At 48.6% G+C, this 24,941-nt stretch overlaps 1 protein-coding gene across 1 annotated transcript in view; it reads right to left on the bottom strand.

Annotated features, from left to right (window-relative positions):
* Positions 1-24,941, bottom strand: part of Gpr107 (G protein-coupled receptor 107) — a 65,104-nt gene that overhangs the window by 31,672 nt on the left and 8,491 nt on the right. The window contains exons 2-11 of the mRNA XM_052722738.1: positions 16,178-16,300; positions 15,522-15,572; positions 14,822-14,904; positions 12,108-12,247; positions 9,880-9,917; positions 7,465-7,521; positions 6,519-6,629; positions 5,992-6,125; positions 1,593-1,668; positions 292-365 (exon numbers count right to left, since the gene is read on the bottom strand). Coding sequence (XP_052578698.1) covers positions 292-365; positions 1,593-1,668; positions 5,992-6,125; positions 6,519-6,629; positions 7,465-7,521; positions 9,880-9,917; positions 12,108-12,247; positions 14,822-14,904; positions 15,522-15,572; positions 16,178-16,300 — 887 coding nt within the window. The remainder of the gene's footprint in view (positions 1-291; positions 366-1,592; positions 1,669-5,991; positions 6,126-6,518; positions 6,630-7,464; positions 7,522-9,879; positions 9,918-12,107; positions 12,248-14,821; positions 14,905-15,521; positions 15,573-16,177; positions 16,301-24,941) is intronic.

Here is a 24,941-nt window from a genome sequence, read left to right on the forward strand (position 1 = left end):
ACAAGATCTCACATAACCCAAGCTAACTCAAACTTTAACTCAAAATGTAGTCAAAGATGACCTTGAACTCCAAATCCTCTTGCCTCTGTCTCCACCTCCTGAGGGCTAGGATCGTGGGTGTGCTCCACTAGGCCTGGTTTATGCAATGCTGGGGATGGAGCACAGGGAGTTATACATGCTTGGCAAGCACTCTGAGCCACATCCCTAGCTCTAGGCTTTAAGCATCTCTGTAAGCCATGTCATGATGCAGGCAGGCACTACCGCCACTGTCTTGCGGACCTGCATACTTACAGGTGAGTTATGTAGTACACAACAGCCCAGCCTTCAATCGGGAAGCCCTGCGAGGAGATGTAGTGGTAGTCGATCTGAAATCAAACAGCTGTGTTTCAGAAGGGCTGTGCCATGCACCTCAGTGCAGGGTAAAGCAATAAATGACTCCAGAAGTCCTTAGGATGAGGAATGGGCTGTGCCCGCCCACCCCACTGTCGAACTCCTCCATTGCCGAGTCTCTGGCAAGTACACCAGTGTGCTCGCACACTGAACTGAGAGAGGCCGACAGGCTTCCATGACCCTAACCCCCAGCCCAGGTCACTCTCTTGACTCACACTGGCAAACACTCTCACTCCCTAGCCAAGCACACGTCTGGAAGTCCTGCAGCTCACAGTAAGACAGCAGCCAGCCATGTAAAAAGTCAAAAGTCCCATGTACAGGGACCTGGCTTCAACAGTCTCCAAGGTTAGACACTTGGGACTGCCAAGCATTTGAACTTAAGAGGCAGATTCCTGGCAGGACTAGGAGAGCTGGCTATGGCACACAGTCCTCATTTTCTAAATGGCATCTAGATTTTAAAGTGGCTCGGGGGCCCTCCCAAGAATCTCTTAACTTAAATCCAAAGGGGTAATTATCCAAGTAACTGTCATGGCCTGTTGTTATAACTGAGTGCGTTTCTGCTTTCTTCTAGGACTCCATTTTCAAGTGTAGGAGGAGAGCCAACCACTTTATGCACACCTAACCAACCCCCAGAGCAGGGAAGCCACGACCTTGGCTCCACAGGCAAGTTCATTTTGATGTGCACCGGTTCTCAGTAGTCAAAGCTCAGTTCTTGGGCTCCTGATCTTTGTAAGATTTGGCCTTTTTTCTCCAGTAAGTTTACTATACTGAACTTCAAGGACAGGAATACAAGGATGCTTAGTAAAATGAGGGAAGAACAGGAACAACCCGGCAGGGGGAACACTCATCTCCAGATGACAGAAACTAGGGGAAGTGTGTCTGATGTGCACAAAGACTCACATCTATAATCCCAGCACTCAGGAGGCTAAGCCAGGAGAATCACGAGTTCAAGGCCAGCCTGGGCTACAGAGTAAGACTGTCTCAAAAACAAAGAACAAAAGCCAGTGTTCTGGAGAGACTGTGGTTTGAAAGTAGGATGGGAGGCTGAGCTCACTGGCCCCACGACCAGTTCTCTGCACAAGGGGCTTTATGAGAGAAACTGTTCCCCTCGGCTCCCACCTGTGCCCCGTCTTCTACCTTATTTTCCCAATCAAGTATGCATACCCTTCATTTCATAAATGACCCCAAATGCTAATACATACTGCATGGAACACCAAAGAAAGAGACTTGGTGAAAGGAAGGGCCGCCATCAACCAGTGAATTTTAAACACATCATTCCTATAAAAAGAGAGAGGAAAGAATTAAAAGACTTCACTTCCCCAAAGGCAGCCACACAGTCAGGTACGGTTTTGCTGTTTTGTTTTTGTTTTTGTTTTTTTCCCCAAGACAGGGTTTCTCTGTGTAGTTTTGGTGCCTGTCTTGGATCTCTCTTGTAGACCAGGCTGGCCTCGAACTCACAGAGATCCACCTGGCTCTGCCTCCCGAGTGCTGGGATTAAAGGTGTGTGCCACCACCGCCCAGCTGCTGTTGTTTTTTGAAACAGGGTTTCTCTGTGTAGCCCTGGCTATCCTGGAACTCACTATGTAGACCAGGCTGGCCTTGAACTCAGAGATCCACCTGCCTCTGCCTCCCGAGTGCTGGGATCAAAGGTGTGCACAGCAAGTACAATCTGAGCAAACCACAAACATGAAGTCATTTTCTTCTTTTTAAAAAGCAGTTTTTGCCCATAGGAATGGCCTCAAATGAGTCTGGGGTAGTTTGAATGAGAATGGTCCCTACATGGTTGAATGCTTGGTAACCAGTTGGTAGAACTGTTTGGGAAGGACCAGGAGGTGTGTGGCCTTGTTGGAAGAGGTGGGTCACTGGAAATGACAAGCCATTCCTGGTTAGCTCTATGCTTCGCACTTGGGGATCAAGACATGAGTTCTCAGCTACTGCTCTGGCGCAATGCCAGCCTGCCTGCCGCCATGATAGTCATGGACTCACCCTCTGGAACTGTAAGCCTCAAATAAACTCTCTCTTCTATAAGTTGCCTTGGTCATGGTGTCTTTTTTTTTTTTTCAATTAAATTTTTCTTATTTATTTTATATACCAACCACAGTTTCCCCTCCCTCCTCTCCTCCTATTCCCTCCCCCCACCTCTTTTCTACTGGCTCCCCCATCCACTCCTTAGAAAGGGTTAGGCCTCCCATGGGAGTCAACAACCCATGGCATATCAAGTTGAGGCAGGACTAAGTCATCTTATCACAACAACAGAAAAGTAACTTAGGCAGAGTCCTACAACATTTCCCACCCACAATTTAATGCAGTAACTGGAAATTATGCACTGTAGGCAGGCAGGATGGCTGCTAAAGCATGCTAGGATGGCCATCTAACACAGCCCACCAGCTTTCTCCCTGGAAACCATACTGAGTCAGTTCACACAGGCATAAAGACGACAGTCCTAGAGACAATGAGAGACCCCAGGGAAGACAGAAACTGCAAATGTTTGAGCCCAACCCAGAGGGTCTGGGAGCTGGCCATGGCGACAGGTGAGGAGAAAGTGCTGGCATCATGTTCTTCTCCCCTCTTCCTAGCCTCGTGGATAACGTCCCTACACTCATCTCCCCTCACAGACTCCAGGCCACCCTTGGGCTCCAGGCACTGGATTCACCAGGCTACACCAGCACTGTCTCAGGCAGCAGGGAGATAGTGGCAACCTGGATGGAGACCTGTCTCTAAGGCTGCAGGGGTAACACGTGACAGGGTAGCCCATGGGACACTGTGGTGTGGCTAGAACCAGGCATTTGGAAGCAGAGACAGCAGTACAGCTGATGGAGAGCTGGCACTGAACTGGAGTAGCTGCACCTGCAGGCCACACCTTCTGTACATTTAATACATACACAGAAAACCCCCCAAAAACCAGACCAACCAAACAAACAAAACCCAGCATACCACAGACACCACTTACAAGAACATACAAATGTCCCAAACTATATGTATATTCAGCATATTGGGGTGACTTTCCATGCTGGGAAAAGTGGGTGAGGGACAGGAAGTAAAAGGGGGACGGTCAGTTGGGAGAGAAGCATGCACAGAGTGACAATGAGATCACACCACAGGCTGACGCACACTGGGCTTCTGGGTTTATTTCCTGGGTACTTTCCTGTTCTAGTGACGACTTACTTGAAGGTCAAAAAGGAAGTCAAGGCTAGAGCAGTCTGTCACTATTGAATGGCAGTGGGCTTTACTGCAACACTGCCCACTGTGAAAGGCCACTCTCACATCCTGGCAAGTTTAATTTGGGTTTCTCAGTTAAGCACCCATGCTGGAGCAATGAAAGGCTCTGAAACCATGGCAACCTAGGCTTGCCACTGATTTGGCCCTGATGACCCTCACCTCTGAAATGGCACAACTCCACCTCAATAAGCCTAGGACAGAAATATTCAGGTCCCTGTTGTAGATGACAAGTTCCTTTAACATTGTTTTCAATGTTATTAATTAAAAACAACTATAAACTGGGCGGTGGTGGCACACGCCTTTAATCCCAGCACTCGGGAGGCAGAGGTAGGTGGATCTCTGTGAGTTCGAGGCCAGCCTGGTCTACAGTGTGAGTTCCAGGACAGGCTCCAAAGCTACACAGAGAAATCCTGTCTCGAAAAACAAAAACAAAAACAAAACAAAACAAAACAAAAAGGGTTGGGGATTTAGCTCAGTGGTAGAGCGCTTGCCTAGCAAGCGCAAGGCCCTGGGTTCGAGCGATCCTCAGCTCAAAAAAATAAATAAATAAATAAATAAATAAAAATAAAAAAATAAAAATAAAAACCTATAAAATAATAATAAAAAAATAAGCCTAGGACAGCAGCCAACCTCTAAACACAGAAAATCATCAGCTTGCCAGCCCAGCCCTCTTGGCTCACACCCTGGGGTGCATGGCATACTAAACCTGAAAGGAGAGGCAGGCACCAGCAGGCAGCCCTGGCCTCCAGCCCCAGCTCAGTCAGGTAACTGGCTGTCTCTCACTTCCACTCTCTGGGCCTCATTTATGTGACAAAGATGTTTCATTCTTTCCAGCTCTATGAGAGTAACAAGTGCCCTAAACACTTCTGGCAGCCCTGGGGTCATATGACTGTGTGAAACACCAAGTTCCAACCTATGGACATTCGCAGGCTATTACATGGGGATGGGTGGCTGAAGCTGCATCTTTTTGGATGTGCACACATCCACACAAGGTTAAAAGCATGACTGGCACAAAATAGGTCACCCCACTTAACCACAGATTAAAGGTGTTGTCACCATTTGATCCAAGTGAGCCGAGACAAAGATACTGCCATTGCTGAGTCTTAAAGGGAAATGAAACACCAGGAAACATGGGCAAGGAAGGGGTCCAGAAGCACCTCATTTGCACAGCATCCTGATGGTGCAAAGACACAGAGCAGACAGAGCTAAGGATGAAGGAGGCTCGGCGGGAAGAAGGGCAGTTGTCACTGCCCCAGTTTTGGAGATGAAGAAGCACAGTGAAAAGGGGCAGACAAGAAGAAGTCACGGGCCAAGTGTGCGCTGCGGGAGAGCCGTGGTGAACACGCTCAGGCCAGAGGACAACTTGCAGGACTCGGTTTTCTCTTTCAACCACACAGAACCAGGGGACTGAACTCAAAAGGCTGGGCAGCAAGTAGTTTTACCCATTTAAGCCATCTTGCCAGCATGCAAGATTCTTTTTTTTTTTTTTTTTTTTTTTTTTTTGACACAAGGTTTCTCTGTGTAGCCCTAGGCTGTCCTAGAATTCACTCTGTAAACCAGGCTGGCCTCGAATTCATAGAGATCCACCGGCCTCTGCCTCCTAAGTGCTGGGATTAAAGGCATTCAACACCACTGTCCAGCACAAGATTCTTTTAAAGGTGTCCACATCCAAGACTCTGGGTGTCTGTTAAAAGGCAATCAAGACACCAAGGGTTTCAGCTTCTGCCCCAGTGCTCCAGGGAGGGGTATCTAGGGCACTTTAATTATCATGTGAGTTTTGGGTAACAGTATATCAGATTTACACACCCTAAGGCTATGGGTCTTTTAATGTAAAAATGCTTTACACTATTTTGTTCTAAGATTTCTGGGCAGGGAGCCATGGAATTCATACCTATGTAGCCATTCCCCTCAACAACAGAGGACAGAAAGTCAGAGTCCCAGGGTTTGGGGACGCGGGTCCTGGTGAAAGGTAGGTGGACTCTGAAGGTTTTTTCCAGGTTCAAACTCCTGGCGGACAACGGAGAAAGTCCAGGGAGGCTTTAAGCTTCCACTTGGGCAGTGGCATCCTCACTAACTCCTCTCAAGAGGGACGGCCCTGAAAGATACCACCCACCACACTCTCTGCGTGAAGCTTCCTGGGCTACAGCTAAGACAACACTCTGCTTATGCATTGTGTTTGCTTGTGTGTTTACGCTAACATTTTGATCTACTTTTTAAACAAAACTCTAAGAGTGAGCCAACAGCACAGTGGGCAGCTCCTCTCACTAGCCTCTAGGTCTCAGGGAACACCCTGAGAGACAGCAGGCCTCTCCAGTGCCACCTCCCCCGGGGCAGATCCAGCAGGATGAAACACACAGTTCTCCACACACTCAGAGCACTTACCTTCGTTTACGAAGGATATGAATCCAGATGGTTCCAGAAAGGAAGAAGAACAAGGCCATGGAAATGTACAACTTGGGGAGAGGGATCTCCCCAGCAGAGAGGTAGCTGTCAGGGTTCTTCTCGGTGATGTCAATCTGCAGCCAGTGGAAGATGGATCCCTCTTAGACAATACACATCCACAGCTGTCTCGCTTCAGCTCAAGAGCATGTGTGCCAGTGGGTAACAAGCAGGCTGCTACTGTCTGGGCTGGTGAACACGCCCCAGCCAACTCTATACATCCTTCTTCATAAGTCCTCTGCAGAAATACCTGCCCACTGCAGAGGTGCTGACCAGCCCCACTTTCTCAAAGTGGTGTTTCATATGCCCTCGATGGCAAAGGGGGAACAATGCCCTGTTTCATCCCTAGCACCAAAAGCAAAGCAAAATAAAACAGAAGCCCTCCCACCGAGCCCACCCCATCCTTATGGAGAAGCAGGTGTCTGACACTGACAGCAGCATCCTTGTGGATGTCCCCACGAGGTACTCACATTCAGGCTGAATGAGACCTGCTCACTAGGCCTCGACTTGCTGCTCGGGCACTTGTGGAAGTAAAGGCTGTAGAGGCCTTCCTGGTCATCAGTGCTGATGTTAAAGAAGAACTGCAGGTAAGGAAGAAAGAGATGCTCACAACCTCAGCCACAGCTCCCAGTCTCAGAAATGAATTAGCGGTCTCATCAACAGGAGGTGAGCCAGCCTCGGAACCTCCAGAACAGAGGTTAAGTGGGGTGTTCTCATCTTGTGAGCCTCTAGTACTCTGCACAGAGATGGCTGGCGGAGCCATGCGGTGATCAGCTGCACACAGCGGCCTGGGCTCTGCAACTCACTTCCACCTTATCCATCTGCCTGTGATGGTTCTGCAGAGGTCAGCAGAGGTAGCCAAAGACATAGCATCTCCTTTCAAGTCAACAAACTGCTTCACGTTCTGAGATCTAACAGTAGCTTCATCAGTCACTACTTGTCACAACTGATCCAAAGTCCACACGGGACCAGTGTGTGCCACTATAGGCTCTTCCAAGTTAACAAAGGCACAACTCACGTCCACACTTAATTCATAACTGGGCTGGCTAGGCTGGCCACTCGAGGGCTTTGGGCCTAATTGAGCTCCCCTCTAAAACTACATCACCTTCAATTCTTAGCAAAGGCCCTTCCACGTGCAGAACTGTGAGCTTCTGTCACATCCTGCGTGGGATGCAGAGGGGTCACAAGAGGACCTAAGCAGAGTGGGGTTGGACCTTGGGCACATCACTTACACTGCACTGTCACAAGGTTTCTCACTGTCAGAGACGCGTGGCTTGGTTCACAGGTGGAGCTAGCCACCTAGTGGTGGGAGGGAGGTGGTCCTGCAGCCAAGGGATCACACGAGCATGCTGCCAGTCAAGACTTGCCCTCTGACACGGCAGAGAGGAGTAAACGTTACTCCAAGGTGACACATACCTGAAATGAAACTGCCCCATCGTTCTTATGAATAGAAAAGGATTTCTCTGCTGTTGCCTAAAAGACACAAGAATCTGTTTCAGACCAAAAGTGGCAGAAAACAAGCTTAGGAAAGCAAAGCTAACTGGGATGCTGAAGATATAGAACAATGATTAAGAGCACTGGATATTTTTTGCAGAGGTCCTGGGCTGTCTGTAATTCCAACCCCAGGGCATCTAATGCACTCTGTTGGCTTCTATGGGCACTTCATGCACATGATACACATATACACTTGCAGACAAAACATCTAAACACTTAAAATAAAAAAAAAAGTAAAGCTAAGCTGGGTGGCTGCGGCAGTGCATGCCTTTAATCCCAGTATTTGGGAGGCAGAGGCAGGCGAATCTCTGAGTTCAAAGTCAGCCTGGTCTACAGAGCAAGTTCTAGGAAGGTCAAGGCTACACAGAGAAACCCAGTCTCAAAAAACAACAAAGCAAACAAACAAACAAAAAAAAATTAAAGCTAGTTGAGCTGGAGAGATGGTTTAGTTGTTAAGAACACTTGCTGCTTCTACAGAGAACCCAGGTTTGGTTCCCAGTACCCACATGGTGACTGACAAACTCACTCTAACTACAGTTCCAAAGGATCCAACACCCTCTTCTGGCCAACAGGGGCATAGGCACACAGATGGTACATATACATACATGCAGGGAAATATTCATTGTGCGAGTTAGTTTTACATCAACTCAATACAAGCCAGAGTCATCTGCAAGGAGGGAAACTCAACTGAGAAAATGCCCCCCAAAAATCTGGCTATAGCATATTTTCTTAATTAGTGACTGATGAGAGAGGGCCCAGGCCATTGTGGGTAGTGCCATCCCTGGGCTGGTAGTCCTGGGTTTTATAAGAAAGGAGTCTGAGCAAGCCATGAGGAGCATGCCAGTAAACTGCACCCCTCCATGGCCTCTGCATCAGCTCCTCCTCCAGGTTCCTGACTTGCTTGAGTTCCTGTCTTGATATCCTTCAGTGATGGACTATGGTGTAGAAATGTGAGCCAAATAAACCCTTTCCTCCCCAGCTTGTTTTGGTCATGGTGTTTCATCATGGCAAAAATATCCCTAACTAGGACACTCATACACATAAAATAAAAATAAATTAAAGCTAACTAAAAAAAAAAATCCCTTCTGCAACACCAACACTGCTGACCTTTGAGAGCTCTGACAAAGCCTTTCACTGTCTTTCCAGATAGATCTGAGATCCTGTCTGAGAGGGCAGCTCCCTTTCCCAATTCCTTCCTTCCTGGCTACTCTCTACTCCCTCTCTAGTCTTCCTGTGAGCTGCTCTCTACTCCACAGCTCCTGCGGGACCAAGGATGCTGCTCTGGGCAGGGCTGAACAGCCCACCTAGACTCTGTTCCCGACTTTAAATAGCAGAGCACTGTCTTCTGCACAAGCCAAGAGATTAATTAACAGCAAGCCATGGAAAGAAACCAGCTACATACACACAGGAGCAAAATAAACTCTGACGGTGATGCTGAACAAAGGCCACAAAGAATACGTCCTGTGTGGCTCATTTCTCTAAGGCCCCCTAAACTGTTGTCTACTGCAGTGACTGTTCCCTGGGCACAGGATGAAAAAGAAGGGGCAGGAGAAGCCTTGGAGGTGATGAACACATCCACCATCTTGAGTGACAGGTCAAATGTATCTAACAGCCCCTGTAAATACGGGCAGTTTACTGTCGCCCAATCACACCTTCACAAAACGGTTAGAAGGAAGAAGACAAACGAGCAAGCAAAGCTAGGCCTGGGATGTGCACCCGTGATCCTGGCTTGGGAGGCTGAGGCAGGAGGATGGGGAGTTCAAGGCCAACCTTGGCTATGTAACAAGGTGAAGCCAGCCTGGGTTCTAGGAGACCCCGTCTGCAAACAAACAAGACAGTCCCCTCACTGAAGAATCAGGACATTCCAGAGCAAATCTCTGCTCTTCTGCTCACTTCTGTGCGGCGACACCTCTCTCTCCCCTTCCCTTCCACGCTTCCATCTCCCCCAGACAGAACCTTGTTTCACATTTCAAAGCTCTAGGCAAGTCCAGTCCTCAACCCTGTCTCATCACCCTGTTGACCCTGCAAAGTGTTTTCAGAACCACAAGCTCCAATAAATACCTGATCAAAGGCTTGAGACAACCCATGGCCTGCATGTCAGCACCCTGCACTACCTGTGCTACCCCAGGTCTGTCTTAGGGTGCGCCCTCACCACTTGGGCTTCCCCTGTGCTGAGCAATGCAGCACTCCATGTAAGTTCAAAACGGTTTTGGTGTGTTGATGCTGTCTCTCCAAACACAAGCCACATGCCATGCATACATACATGCACATACACACATACATGCAAGCACACATACACATCCAAAGAAGCTGAGCAGGAAGGAGGTCCACGCTTACCTTGGAATCCACTGCACTTCTTCTAGTCTTCGAACCATCTAGAAGCACAGACATTTAAAAGCCATCACTGCCTAGTTCACCTCACACATCATACATCACAGTGCCATTTCACAGGGCTCCAGCTAATCTAATACCCATCACCAAAACAAACAAATCTCATGGCCTCCACCTCTTCAGGTCCCCAAACGTAATTACTGGGCAGCAGAAGTAGCAAATCAAAGTGGCATGCTGCAAATATTACTATGCCAACCATTACAGAACCAAGGGAAAGGCTGTGTAAATAATGTTGACTGCAGAGATGCCACATGGATAACTTTCCATACTTTCTAAGTGAGCACGTTCAGAGGCAGCTTAACAAGCACCTAACTGGTGCAATTTCCTTGGAGAAAATCTTAGGTAGCTAGACGACTGTGTGTGTGGTGCTGGGGAGGACACTCAGCCTGTGCAGGGGAGCACTCTTCCTGAGCTGCACCACCAGCCTGGACTTGCTGGCTTCTCTTTTTCATTGCTGCTAGTTTTTGGGGTCCCCCCAGTAGCAGTATGTTAAGATTACTAGTGGAGAAAAATGACATAATTATATTTAAATTAAAAAAAGGCTAACTAGTAGATGGCTGGGGATGTAGCTCAGTTAGCCAAGTGCTTGCCTAGCATGCATGAGACCCTAGATCCCTAGCACCATATGAAACTAGGCATGCTAGTGCACGCCTGTAACCACAGTACTCTGGGTGTGGAAGATGGAGAATAAGAAGTTCAAGGTCAGCCTCAGCTACACAGAGAAGTCAAGGCTAGCCTGTGTTATGAGATCCTGTCTCAAAAAGAAAAAAGACAGCTTTTTTCATGGCACAGAGTGGGTACCTGCTTCACTGTTCTGAGGAAACCACTCCTGAAGAAGGCAGCTGTGGTAGTTTGAATGTGATTGGCCCCCATAATTTCATAGGGAATGGCACTATTAGGAGGTGTGGCTTTGTTGGCGTGTTATGGCCTTGTTGGAGAAATATGTCACTGTGAGGGTGGGCTTTGAAGTTTCCTACGCTCAGGATACCTACTACCCAGGATTTCCATCATTGATTTCCTGTTGCCTGCAAGCCAAGATGTAGCCAGCACAATGTCTGCCTACATGCTGCCATGCTCCCCACCTCATATGATGATAATGGACTGAACCTCTGAAACTGCAAGCAATTCACCCCCAATTAAGTGTTTTCATCTATATGAGTTACCGTGGTCAGGGTGTCTCTTCACAGCAACAGAAACCCTAACGAAGACAGTAGTTCAGTCCTAAGAGAATGTTTCACAAGCACAGGGATTTGGACAAGCAGATCCAAAGCACAGGCATGGAACTGCACCACTGCAGTCCAGTGCTTCCAGATGACTCTTAATTTGCATCAACTTTCAACAAATTTAGGAAAAAATAACTAACAGCCTAAGTGGTAAATGACCTTGAAAGAACATATATGAACCTTTAGATGGGACTAACAGTTAATCCAATAGAAACATCTGGAGAGAGGTGCTGCCTCGGGAGGCAGAGGCCAGGACGCAGGAGCTCTTCCGAAAACATCAACGTGCCTTTTCATTTTAGCATTTCCCTCCAAACTGGGTCTCCCTTTGCTGCACAGGCTTGCACTGACTGGGCACAAGTGCTTTTCCTCCCTCAGCTTCCCAAGTCATGGGACTGTAGACATGCACAATGCCCAGCACTTTAGATACACAAACAAACAAACCAAATAAACCCAAACCCAGCCAGCATCCCAGTGTTAGCTGCCAGCGCTTCTGCACTCTGATGGATGCCACCCACCCACCCACCTGATGTGGAATGGAAACAAGCCTTTTTAACTGCTGAGCCATCTCTCTAGTCCCCACACAGAAGATCTGTATGAATGAAGACATTCAATGCCCCAATATCTGTATAAGCCTGGAGATGACAATGTATCACTTTAGGGAAAAGGCTGAGCAAGTGACAGAATCATTTACTAGGACAGTGGGATAGAATAAAGCGAAGCCAAGGGGCATACACAGGCTGCACATAGGCCCAGGAGTTGGGAGGCACCATTCTAGACTAGTCAGGGACAACTACCCAAGTGCTCAGTGGAGACAGGAGAGGCCTCCCTTCTCTCTTCCTTCCACATGCTTCTTTGTTACAGTAGTTCTGTGTGGCCTCCAGAGCACAATGCTCAGACAACACAGGCCAGGCTGTGGTTCTTGAAAACAAAATCTCTACAAAGCAGGCTTACCTTGGGCTCTCTGCACCTTGCTGACTTCGGGCATGGAGCTGACAGCAGGCTCCTGGCTCTGACCCAGGACTTTCTCATCCTTGCTGAAGACAATCTTTGGTAACTGGGTGCCAGCTTCTGGTGGGGATCTGACCTTGACTCTATGTCCACGGAAGACAGAAAGGAGGGTTCAGAGCAGCACTCCAGCCTTCACTAAATGCTGCTGTGGGCCCAGCTCAAGCTCTGTCTTTTTGTGGTTTTGTTTTCCAGACAGGGTTTCTCTGTGTAGCCCTGGCTGTCCTGGAACTCGCTCTGTAGACCAGGCTGGCCTTGAACTCAGAGCTCTGCCCGCCTCTGCCTCCCGAGTGCTGGGATTAAAGGTGTGCACCACCACCATCGCAACAGGGTTCCCTTTAGAATTCTTAATGTGCTCAGAAAACTGGTGGAAGGGAAACAGAAGAAGACATACAGCTCTACAATACAACGGAAGTGAAGGAGGTGTGTGGGGAGCTGAGGACACTCCTCATTACTGGCCTAAAAGCCATGTCCTCTTTTCCCCTTCTTTTGGTTTTTTGTTTTTTGGTTTTTTTTTTTTTGGTTTTTCAAGACAGGGTTTCTCTGTGTAGCTTTGCTCCTTTCCTGGAACTCACTTGGCAGTCCAGGCTGGCCTCAAACTCACAGAGATCCGCCTGCCTCTGCCTCCCGAGTGCTGGGATTAAAGGCGTGAGCCACCACCGCCCGGCCCCTTCTTTTGGTTTTAAAGATTAATTATGTGTTTGTGTGCGTATATGGATTTGTGTGCACTGTGTGTGTGCAGGAACCTGGAGAAGTCCGAAGAGGGCTTCTCACCCCCTAGAGCTGGAGTTACAGGTGACTGTGAGCCACCGTGTGCTGAGAACCACACCCGGACCACTGCCGAGGGAGTCAACACAGGATGAGGGAGCTAATGACCTGCCCTTTCCTGAGTCTGCCTGCCTGCCACCTCAGGACGTCAGGTGGGCGCGACAACCCCTGCTGTCATTCCTTCTGCCAGGGCCAGTCAGGCCTTTCTCTACCACTTGCCAAACACACCATAACCTAGGAGACTGCAGCCTTCCTGACGGATGATCGTGGAGGCGACCAGGAGATGTCTGCAGTGAGACCCAGAGCAGGTAGCTCTGCCCCGAAGTGCTGTATTTTTTTAAGAAGCTTCCTACCTGGTTTTTCTACTTCTGACCCTGTTCATCTCTAACTCACCCACTCTGGGCTGCTATCGGCTCCGTCGGAAAACAATCTGGACACAGATCTTAGCTTGAACCCTTTGAAGGCTTCCTCAGAAATTACGCGAAGGGCCAGAGAGCTAGCTCACGGGGAAGCACTAGTAGTGAGGCTGGACCTGAGTCAACCCTGAAGCCCCCCGTGGGAAGAAGAGAGCCGACTCCACAGACCACTCTCTGACCCCACAGGCATGGCATGATGTGCACATCACACAATACATAAATGCAAAAAAAAAAGGAGAGAGAAAGAAGTTACATACAAGTTAGGGTGGTTGGGCCATGGAGGTGCATTTGCCTCCGAATTATGAGGACCTGAATTTGATCCCCAGGAGTCATGTGTAAAAGTGGGGCATATGATGTGAGCCTATGACCCCAGGGCTGGGAAGGTGGCCACAGGAGGGTGCCTGGAATTTACTGGCCAGCTAGTCTAGGTAAATCAGCAAAAACTCAGGCTCAGTGACAGACTACATCAAGAAAATAAGTTAGGACAGCTGAGCATGGTGGTGTACACCTTGCTCTTTCTTTTGGTGTTTTGAGACAGAGATTCTTCATGTAGCCTTGGTTGTCCTGAAACTCACTCTATAGACCAGGCTGGCCTCAAGCTCACAGAGATCTGCCAGCTTCTGCCTCCTGAGTGCTGGGATTCATGAATTAATTAAAAGCATTCACATCTTTAATCCCAGCGCTTGGGAGGCAGAGGCAGACAGATCTCTGAGTTCAAGGCCAGTCTGGTCTACATCCTGCCTCACGAGGGGGATCGGGGAGTGGTTGTGGGAGATACCCAACATCAGCTTCTGCCGTCCAACCCCATCTCACCAGCCCCTCACACACACACAAGCATGAAACCCAGGCAGTGGGCAGACAGAAATGCACCTGACTTAGAAACACAAAATCCCTTAATTCATCCCTCACCTGTCCCTGCCACTAAGCCAGTCAGTCCCTCCAGGACAATCTCACAAAAGAGACACCACTGCTCTGAGGTAGGAGAGGACCCTGCACCCTGGAGTTACACAGTCCCTGAGTAGCGGAAGCTGCTGCCTGGATTCCGACCGTCCTCTTCCCTGCTTCCTCTGTGCCCCCCAACAGTAAACTTGGGTGCTGATGCAGTGCCCATCACCATGCTATTTCACAGACCACTCCCCCTCCTTCAGACACGGCCACCCTTCCTGCTCTCATTCATCTGGAAAAGCTGACTCACAGAAGGCTGCCTAAGCCTGACCTGAAACTGTCCTTCCTTGCTGGGGGGTGTGGGGGTGTGGGGTGTAGGGACGGGGGTCTTCACTTCCCTCTACTTTGCTGCAGTCATTTGGATTGTACGTCATCTGTCTTCCTCCCTGGTGGGCCCTGTGCCTCTCAGCTGTAGCTCATCTCCAGTACTCAGCACAGGACTGGCCTGTGGCAGATATCGTGGGAATGCTGGCTGCAGCCAGCGCCCTTGCTGCATTGAGGGCCAGCAGAGAGGATTTCAGAATTACTTACGCACTTCCGGAGATGTCTAAGATGAGAAGGGTGACAGAAGACATAGACTGCTTTCTTAAAATACAGTAATTCACATCTTCATCCTGCCAAAGGAAGAACAAGCGCGTATCATCGCACTCACTATGGCAAGAACGAGGCTCATGCTCCCGCCAACAGTGAAGCCTAGAAGTTACAGCAGCTCCCACCTCCAGAACAGGCACTGTGGGCTGAGTGAGGACAGCAGTCAGACTGTGACCTAGAACTTACCAGGTACCTGCCATCCTAGCACCTATAAGGCAGAGGCAGGGCCATCAGGAGTTCAAGCCCAGCCCCAGTTACATAGTGTGTTCCAGGCTAGTCTGGGATACAATCTGTGCTGGCTTATGCCTGTAATCCTAGTACTTGAGAGACTGAGGCTGGAGAACTGCTCCAAGTTTGAGGCCACCCTGAGCTACAGAATGAAACCCTGTCCATCCCTGCTGTCCCAGAGAAGCGGGGAGGGGCTGATAAGATGGCTCAGTTGTTAAGAGCACTTACTGCTCTTACAGAGGTCCTGGGTTTGACTCTCAGCACCCCATGATCACAACTGTCTGTAACTCAGTTCCAGGAGACCCAACTCTTATGACCTCTGATGGCACCAGGCCAATATGTGGCACACAGACATGCATGCATATTTTGGGATTAGACACCAATATACATAATTTCTTTAAAAGCAACTTACCAGGTAAGAAGAAAAGCCATCGTTCTTGGTCCGATCTAGACTGAAGCCGATCTGAGGGCAGGGAAGAGAGAAAAGACTAAGTCCTCACAGTGCCCATGCCTTTCTTCCTCAAAGAGCAGAAAAATGAAGTCATAAACACAGAGAGCATGGTCCTCAGGCCTGGCTTCTTGTCACTGTTCTTAAGAGCTCTCTTGAAAGATGGGAAGAGCTGCTCAGGTAAAATCACTAATTATACATGTATTCAAGAACTGCAGGGCTGGAGGGATGGCTCAGAGTTAAGAGTGCTGGCCGCTATGCTCTTCCAGAAGTCCCAAGTTCAACTCCCAGCAACAACGTAACGGCTCACAACCATCTGTAACAGGATACAATTCTCTCTTTGGGTGCGCAGGTATACATGTAGACAAAGTACTCACATACATAAAATACATAAACAAATGAAGTTTAAAAAAAAAAAAAGGAATTGCAGCTTAGAGCTGGGGTGTGGTTCATTTGCCTAGCATGGGGAAGGCCTGGGTTTCAACCCCAGTATTTCACTGACCACAGAAGTATAGAAGTAAAGATGATTCCTGATACGTACTTTGGTAGGACCACCAAGAATGTTCTCGGCTAGGAGGGAAGGAGCTGGGAGTGACCCTGCTCTATGGGAAGACACTTGCCTCAGCACTCGGGTCCACGGTTCCCTTGGGCTCATTCACAGAGAGGCTGCTGACGTTGACCAGCATGTAGCCGTCCTTGAAGAAGCCAAAGGTGTTCAGATGGACTTTATGCCTCACATCATCCTATAGAGATTGGAGTAGATTTCTGGTTAGTCAGCCTGTTCATTTGCTTGAAAAGCTATGGTGTCCAGTTTCACGATGGCCAAAGTTCCCAGAGGTGCGGACAGAGAGAGAGACAGCTGTCACAGCCTTCAAAAGCTAAAAAAGACTCTTCAGAAATCCCACAGATGTCAAAACTTTGCAGAAAGCAATAGTGGGCTCATTCATTTCAGCACACTTGTATGGGCTCTGGGGGCAAACTGGTCAGGGTCAACCTGACATGGGGATTCCACAGCAAGATGAACCATAGTTTTAATCTCCCTTGCATTCTTACTGACAGAACAGAGAGGCACTCAGAATGTGATAGGGGAGGCCAACTCATGTATGTGGTGCACGCCTTTAATCCCAGTACTCAAGAAGCAGAGGCAGGAGATTCTCTATGAATTCAAGGCCAGCCTAGTCTAAACAGAGTTTCTGGCCTGTCAGGGGTACAGAGTGACACCCTGCTTAAAAAAAAAGAAAGAGCCAGGTGGTGGTGGCACACATTTGTAATCCCAGAACTCAGGAGGCAGGGGCAGGTGAATCTCTGTTGAGTTTGAGTCCAGCCTGGTCTACAGAATGAGTTCCAGGACAGTCAAGACTACAAAGAAACCTTGTCTCAAAAAAAAAAAAAAAAAAAAAAAAAGGGGAGACTAGACTAGACTAGACTAGACTAGACTAGACTAGTGGTGGCTGAGGGGAGTGTAGGGACTAGGACCTGGCTCAGTTAAGAGCACTGGCTGCTCTTCCACAGGACCTGAGTTCAGCTCCCAGCACCCACATTCAGGAGGCTCATGACCACCTGTAACTCCAGGGGATCCTTCACTCTGGCCTCTGTGGGCACCTACATTCATATGCACACACCCATATGCAGATACATACACCTACACATAACTAAGAATAATTAAAAACTTTAAAGTTAAGCCGGGTGTGGTGGCACACATTTGATCCCAGCACTTGGGAGGCAGAAGCAGTCGAATCTCTGTGAGTTTGAGGCCAGCCTGGTCTACAAAGTGAGTTCCAGGACAGCCAGGACTGTTACAGAGAGAAACCCTGTCTTGAGAAGGAAAAAAAAAAAAAAAAATGATAGCGTACAATGGCCTTCAGGACAGAAAGCTAATGAAGAAGCACTCTCAGGAGCGAGTCAAGTAGAAACAGACTCTACTTGGCATGGGGAAATCCTGGGCTCTGCTGAAACCGGAGCTCACAGGGATATGGCTACCCCTGCCTGCTTCATGTCCCAATCTCAAGCATGACCACACATTCCAGGACCAGGGTGGGATATCAGCAAAGCCCTCTAACACCGAGTGCCCAGGGTTCTTCATAGCATGTAACGTTAGTGGGAATTATATGGACTATCTGTGACAGCTGGCTCCTCACCCTTAGAGCCAGAATTACCCAGACACGGGAGGCTGTTGATGGGACCCTCCCCTACAGCTGGAAGTTCCCAGGCCTCAGAGGCTATCAATGGGACCCTCTGAGGGATCAGTATAAGCCACATCCACATGGCCCAGAGACAATGCATTGGACCGATGCCACCAGGAGAGTTTTATTTCCTGGCTGCCTCTGGCCCCTCCCAACTGGATCTGCTGGTTGGAGCATAGGCCCTCAGCAATGGTCTAATCCAAGCTCTCCCCAGACTCCTGCAATATCTCAGAATGGCACCGGCTCCCTCCCTAAACCCCCTTCTGTTATCTGCTGGTTTCAACTCCCTCTTCCCTTTTTTGGTCCTCTGGGAATTTCTCTTGGTGCCAGAGTTCAGCTAGGCATTTAAAACACGTTTGCTCACTCTCACTTCCGTGAGAAAGAGGAGCCTGAGGCAAACTCCCACTCCCACAGAGAAGTAACCTTCTGCAGGACTGTGAGGCCTGCTAAGGAAAAAGACAGCAAGAGTGAAGGCTCCTGGCCCTTCTGGGGTGGAATTAAAGTCTTCAGGGAGTGACCCGAGTGACTACCTTCCCTGTTCTTCAGAGGACACACCTGCCCACCACCACTGCAGGTGCACAAGAAAGAGACTAACTTGACAATATTCGTCAGTGAGGACATTCAGTTCTCTGCGAGAGCCCCAGCTGAGCTGGCAGGGCGGCAGGGAGATCCCAGAACCTGCTCACACCACCTCAGGGAGAAGCAAGCCCACTCACAGAACACGCGGGGCAAGGATTTGGAGGGCGACCTTCAGGAGGGTGACTGCTCCCCCGAGAAAGGGACTTTCCAGGCACTTGAGGGAAGGCAAAGCTTCAGACAATTCTGAAAGCACTAGTTAATTGTTTCCTGCTGGTTACACTGTGTTTACCCTGTGGAAATAACTAAGTGGTACATTTTTGTAACGTTCAGCATGGACGGAAATTTACATTTTCTTATATTTGTCTATTTATCTGTGTGTGTGTGTTCACACATTACAGCACAAAAGAGGGCAGCTTGTAGGAGTCCCATCTCTCCTTCCAACGGATGAGGCCCAGAGCCTGGACTCAGATCATCAGACTTGGTGGCAAATGGCTTTCCCTGCTGGCTCCAGACTTAAAATCGTAAGGCCATGCTTCTTTCACTTTCGCCATCCTGCACGAAGTTGACAGCAGGCACAGTGGCGCACGCCTTTAATCCCCGGCACTCGGGAGGCAGAAGCAGGAGGATCTCTGTAAGTTCAAGGCCAGCCTGGTCTACGGAGTGAGTTCCAGGACAGCCAAGACTACACAGAGAAACCCTGTCTCAAATAAATAAATAAATTAAGATTCACAGAGGCTCCATAATGTCTGCACCGTATGTACTTTTCAAGCACCTGGCACCTGACATGGTGGCACATGTCACCCCAGCACTTGGGAGGCAGAAGCAGGAGGATCGGGAGTTCAAGGAGCTCAGCATTCCCACCTTTCCTCCCTGCTACTACCCTGGAAAGGGCAGCAGAGCCTCAGTGGTAAAGGGAGAGGAGGCAGGAAGAGAGGGGGTCCGCAGGAGCATTCCAGCTCACCCTGCTAGACACCAGCAACAGAGAAGACGCCTTCAGCAACCACTGGCCACCTCCTTTGCACTGGGCCCAGCAGGGCTTGGAGGAGCTCTCTGCAGCACGATGCTGCCTCGCTACAACGCAACAAGGCAGGCGCTATTCTGCTCAGGCTATGATGAAGAAGCAGGCCCAGACAGGTCAAACTTGCTCAGACGGCAGCAGAAGCAGAACCAGCATCCCAGCCTAGGTGGGAACTCCACACCTGGGCTCTTACTCACTGCATGCCTTTCACAGGCAAACAGTGCATCGGAGTTTGCTTTGAACTAGTCTGCATTTCACAGGAGTTGAAAGTGCCAGGTTTGTCCCTGCATATACACACATGCCCCAGCCAATTAATTAGAGGAAGAAACCCCAAACAACCCACAATTTCATCTACAGGTATCTTAGTGTGCATCTCCAATGTGGGCTTTAAGAAAAAAGAACAGCATGGTGTACTCTTCATCACGGTAAACTGTATAACAGGTTAATGAACAAGATCATTCAGCTGTGACAAGTCAGGGTCACAGGGACATCAAATACATACCGGACCGAGGATGCAGCTCAGAGGGAGAGTGTTGTCTGGAGTGTGCGAGTGAGATGCTAGGCTGGACCCTAAGCACTGGCCTGAAAGTCAATTCCCAGATACCCAAACAAGGTCAGTGTTAAGAGTGTGTGGTCTTGCCTGGCTCTCCTCACAGGCACTCTGCCAGCGACCAACAATGAGCAAGGCCGAGTTCGATGGTGAAACACAGGTGATTAATGTACCCTTTGTTTGTTTGCGTTTGTTTTTTCCTTGAAACAGGGTCTCCCTGAGAGGCCCCGACTGACCTTGACCTGGAGATCCTCTCTCTCTCTTCACCCTCATGAATCCACTGCTGAGGCTGCCAGTGTTCACCAACCCACCAAGCCTAGATATACCCACCAGAGAGAAAACGCAGCCCGATTGTTCTGGATTATGTGACAATCTATTTTGTTAAACTAAAACTTTATTTTAAAAGCTAGGTGTAGTGGAAGCCACCTTTAATCCCAGCATTGGCGAGGCAGAGACAGATGAATCTCTCAGTTTGAGGCCACCCTGGTCTATATAGTGAGTTTTAGGCCAGCCCAGGCTACATAGAGAACTTGTCTTTAAATAAATAAATAAATAAGGGCCTATAAGATGGTAAAGGCATCGTCACCTGCCTGCTAAGGCTGACAACCTAAGTTCAATTCTCAGGACCCACACAGTGAAAGGAGAGAACCTACTCCTTTGGAGTAGGCCCTCCAAATCTACCTGCTCATGATGCACATGTGTCCCATCCCCACACTAAATAAACAAAAATGTAAAAATAATAAAATAAGTAATAAAAGGCAGATGTGGATGTGGCAGTACACACCTATAATCCCAGCATTAGGAAGGCTGAGGGAAAAGGATCACGGGCCAAAGGCCAGCCTGGGCTATACAGACCTTAACTCAAAAATCTTTTTTAAAATTTTTAATCCCAGCAGTAGGGAGGCAAAGGCAGTCAGATCCCTGTGAGTTCAAGGCCACCCTAGTCTACATTGTGAGTTCCATGTTAAATAGAGCTATACAGTAAGATCTTATCTCAAAAAATTTTTTATGTAGGTTGTATCAGAGAAAGAGACAGAGAGACGAATATAAATTCCTACTAAAGTAAGTTGTCCTAAAAATTCGGGCTTACAGAAAAGTAAAATAAACTAAAATAAATCTGAAAGTAAAAGACAACAGAACCATGCTGACATCCTGAACTGCACCAATGACATGTCACCACTTTACTGGCAGGCAGACAGAAGCCGTCTGGGCACGTGTTGTGCTGGGAAGTATGTGAGCCACAGAACACGCAGTCCACTGCCTCAGCTAAAGGAGGAACCAGTTCCACAGGTCACAGCAGCAGCAGCAGCAGATGCCCACATTCCAGTTGTCTCAGATCACAGAGGGAGAAGGGAAGGGAAAAGAGCATCAGTCACAAGGCAGTCCTGTGTCTCAGGCAGGACATGGCTAGGTCCTCTTCTTGTTTTTAACTTATATCACCAAGCAAGAAACAGTGGCTCCTTCCTGTAATCTATTACTCTGAAAACTTGAGGCACGATTGCCATGAGTTCAAAGCCAGCCTTGACTAAAATAACGCCAAGCCACCCTGGTCTATAGATGTGACCCTTTTTCCAGCGGGGAAAAACCCACAAAAGTCCCTGGAGTGAGGGTGTAATTGTTAGAGGGTTTTCATGGTTTTGATCACCCACTGCATAAACCAACCATGGTACACACCTAAAAGCACAGCTCTGAGGAGATGGAGGCAAGAGGATCCCACGTTAAGGCCATGCTCAGCTATTTAACAAGTCTGAGGCCAGCCAGAGATACTAACTCTGTCTCAAAACAAGCAGGAAAACCCAGTCACCGGCAAGGCTTCGTGATACTTGCCTGTAACTGCAGCTACGTGTCAGGCTACGTCAGAGGACCGCAAGTTACAGGCCAGCCTGGGCAAACTGGCAAAACCCCGAAGGTTGGCTGGAAGTAATAAAGAAGGAACCATATGCAGACCCATAAGTATCACACAGTATCAGTTTTAAAAGCTGGATAAATAATGTTCACATAGATCTGCAGCTTCCATTTTCAGCAACAATGTATTCTTTGTGGACTCTTTGCGGATACATTTTCCTGTTGTTCTTGTAGTTCATCAGCCCACACATCTTCACAAATCCCCAACACATACTCCCATGAGCATGCAGCCCTTTCTTTTTTTTTTTTAATTTTTTAATGATTTATTTATTTTTATGTGCATTGGTGTTTTGCCTGCCGTGTAAAGGTGTGGGATCCCCTGGAGGTAGGGTTACAGGCGGTTGTAGGCTGCCATGTGGGTGCTGGGAACTGAAGCCAGGTCCTCTGGAAGAACAGCCAGTGCTCTCCACCACTGAGCCCTCTCTCCAGGCCATGTGAAGCCATTTCTAGGCTCTGCAGTGACCACACCATCTGCATGTGCCTGCCCTCTTCTCACACACACCTGTCTGCACTGACTTCTGGGCTGTAGGAATCTAGCCGTCAAGCTTCAGTGCTTACTAGAAACTGCAACTCTATCTCCAAAGTCCAGGAGAGCCATGGTCCTTATTCCTCACCATCCAAGGATGCCAGGCCTCACAGTTCCCAATTTCAGGGAAAATAAAGCTGCTGGTAACTCAGTTTATATTTTTTTAATATCTGTCTGTGCTCCTTGTCTGTTAGCTGGTTGCTTCTCTGTTATGAAGTATCTTTGTTTATTCCTATTAGAAGTATCTTATGTTTATTCCTATTAGAATTTTTCTCGAAGTAGTTTTTTAAAGTTTATTTTTATTATTTACTGTGTGTGTCTGTGTACCTGTATACATGTATGTGCATGACGATGCCCTTGGAGGCAGAAGAGAATGTCAAATGCCCTGGAGTTGGAGTTGTGAACCATCCCTCATGCATGCTGGGCACAGAACTCTAGTCCTCTCCAAGAGAGCAGCAAGTGCTCTTAACCCCTGAACCATCTCTCCAGACTGAAAGTCCTTTATATATGTGGCTAGTTATCTTTTTATCATCATTCTCACCATTGTTTTAGTAGTAGCATTGTGGGGACATGGTGTGGAGGTCAGAAACAGCTCTGGGGAGTGACTTCGCTCCTTCTGCCTTTACAAGGGCTCTGGGGATTGAAGTCAGGTGGTTGGGCTGGCATGGTGCCTTGTGGGACATCTGTACACTGTGTGAAGACCTGCTGCTGTGACTGGTGTCATCAACAGCTGAAGGGCCAACAGCTAGGCAGGAGGAGGTACAGGCAGGACTTCTGGGCAGAGAGGGGAAGTGGGAGGAGAGAATCAAGGGACACAGGAGATGTCATGGAGATGTGGGGAGTCAGACATACAGGGGGAGAAGCCACATGGTAAAATGTAGATTAATAAAAGCAGGTTAGTTTAACTTATAAGAGCTGGTGGGACGAGCCGAAGCTAAGGCTGTGCTTTCACAATCAATACGAAGTCTTGGCGTTGTGCTCGCTACAGTGCCTGCTGAGCCGTCTCACTAGCCTGGGAGCTCACTTGGAACTTAGGCTGCAGGTCTCTTCCAGTCTTTTAAATGCTTTTAATTGTGTGGAACGTGTTGTCATATATGGGTTTTTCGGTTCTGTTCTTTAATTCTGAAGAAGAAAACCTGTCAATCTTTATTGCTAGTAGCTATTTCTTGAACACGCTCTGTGTGTGTGTGTGTGTGTGTGTGTGTGTGTGTGTGTGTGTGTGTGTGTGTGTATTTGCATGCAGCAAGGCCAGAAGACAACCTCAAGCTTCATCCTCATGAACACCTCTAGCCTCTTGGAGATAAGGACTCTCACTGCCTGGAACTCACAGATGAGCCTAGACTGAGTGCAAGAGTCCCTGTGGTCCTCCTGTCTCTGCTCCCCACCACGTCTGACATTTTCACACGGGTGCTAGGGACTGAACTCAAGCCCTCAAGCTTCTAAGTCAAGCACATTATCATCTGAGCCTCGTCCCCGGTCCCCCTGGTAGTAGTTTCTTAAACAGCTTTTTGTTGTTAATTCTTCTTGGGGCTGAAGAGAGCTGCTTCAGCAGTGAAGAGCACTCACCCTGCAATCACAAGGACTTACGTCCAGACACCCACATAACAAAACGCCTGTACCCAAACTCCGAAGGGTACGGAGACAGGACTGCCAGGGCTGCTGATTTCCAGTCTAGAAGATAGAAAATCCAGGTTCAGAGGGAGACCTGTCTCAAAGGAACAGGTGACAACAGTGATAGAGGAGGACGGAACACCCTAGTCCGGCCTTTACACATGCACTCAGGCATGCACACCTGCATGCATATATGCACAGACACAAATTAATTAAGTGCAAATAATCCTTGAATCCAAGGTTAGAGAATACTCATGGGTATTTCACTGCACAACTTAATCTTCGTAGACTCTCCTTCCATGTAAGCATGAGGTAGGCCCCACATACTTACACCCCACAGTCACTGGGCTAAGACTACTTAGGAACAGTACCTCCTAACAGCCACTGCTCTATGATCCCACCTCTGCACATGTCACACTCCCATTCAGACCCCTCTGCTTACAGCACTGACCACCGCCACCTGTCACATGGCCTCAGAGTGTGATCCTGAGGAAGGCAGAGCTCTCCCTCCTTGTGTGCACTTCTGTTGGCTGCTTCACTGGTAACTGATTAGAGGACAGACCGCAGAAAGGATACTCCGGGGATCGAATGATGCCGTTTCTTCAGCTGGAAGCAACAGGTCTGAGGAAAATTTCATCTAGCTGTGCACACACGCAAGAAGGGCAAGGAGACTAGCACTGGAGAGGAGCCTGGCGCGCCAAAGTCCAGCACTTCCCTCCCAAGGAGCACAGGAAGCTCCTGACCAATTTCAACGGCAGTCACATGATGTATCAGCTACACTTCTGTTGCTGTGATAAAACACCATGACCAAGGCAACTTACAGAAGAAGTTGACTTGGGCTTCTGGTTCCAGCGGGATGAGTTTATGACAGCAGAGTGGAGACATGGCGACTGAACTCCACCATGAAACAAAAGAGAGTGAACTAGAAATGGAAGGAGTCTCAAAACTGGTCTTTAGTGACACACCTCTAGCAAGACCACACCTCCAAAGCCTCCCCAAACAGCACCACTAA

The sequence above is a fragment of the Peromyscus californicus genome, unplaced genomic scaffold (assembly GCF_007827085.1).
Source record: "Peromyscus californicus insignis strain IS unplaced genomic scaffold, ASM782708v3 Scaffold_7__1_contigs__length_154581171, whole genome shotgun sequence".
NCBI classification, from domain to species: domain Eukaryota; kingdom Metazoa; phylum Chordata; class Mammalia; order Rodentia; family Cricetidae; genus Peromyscus; species Peromyscus californicus.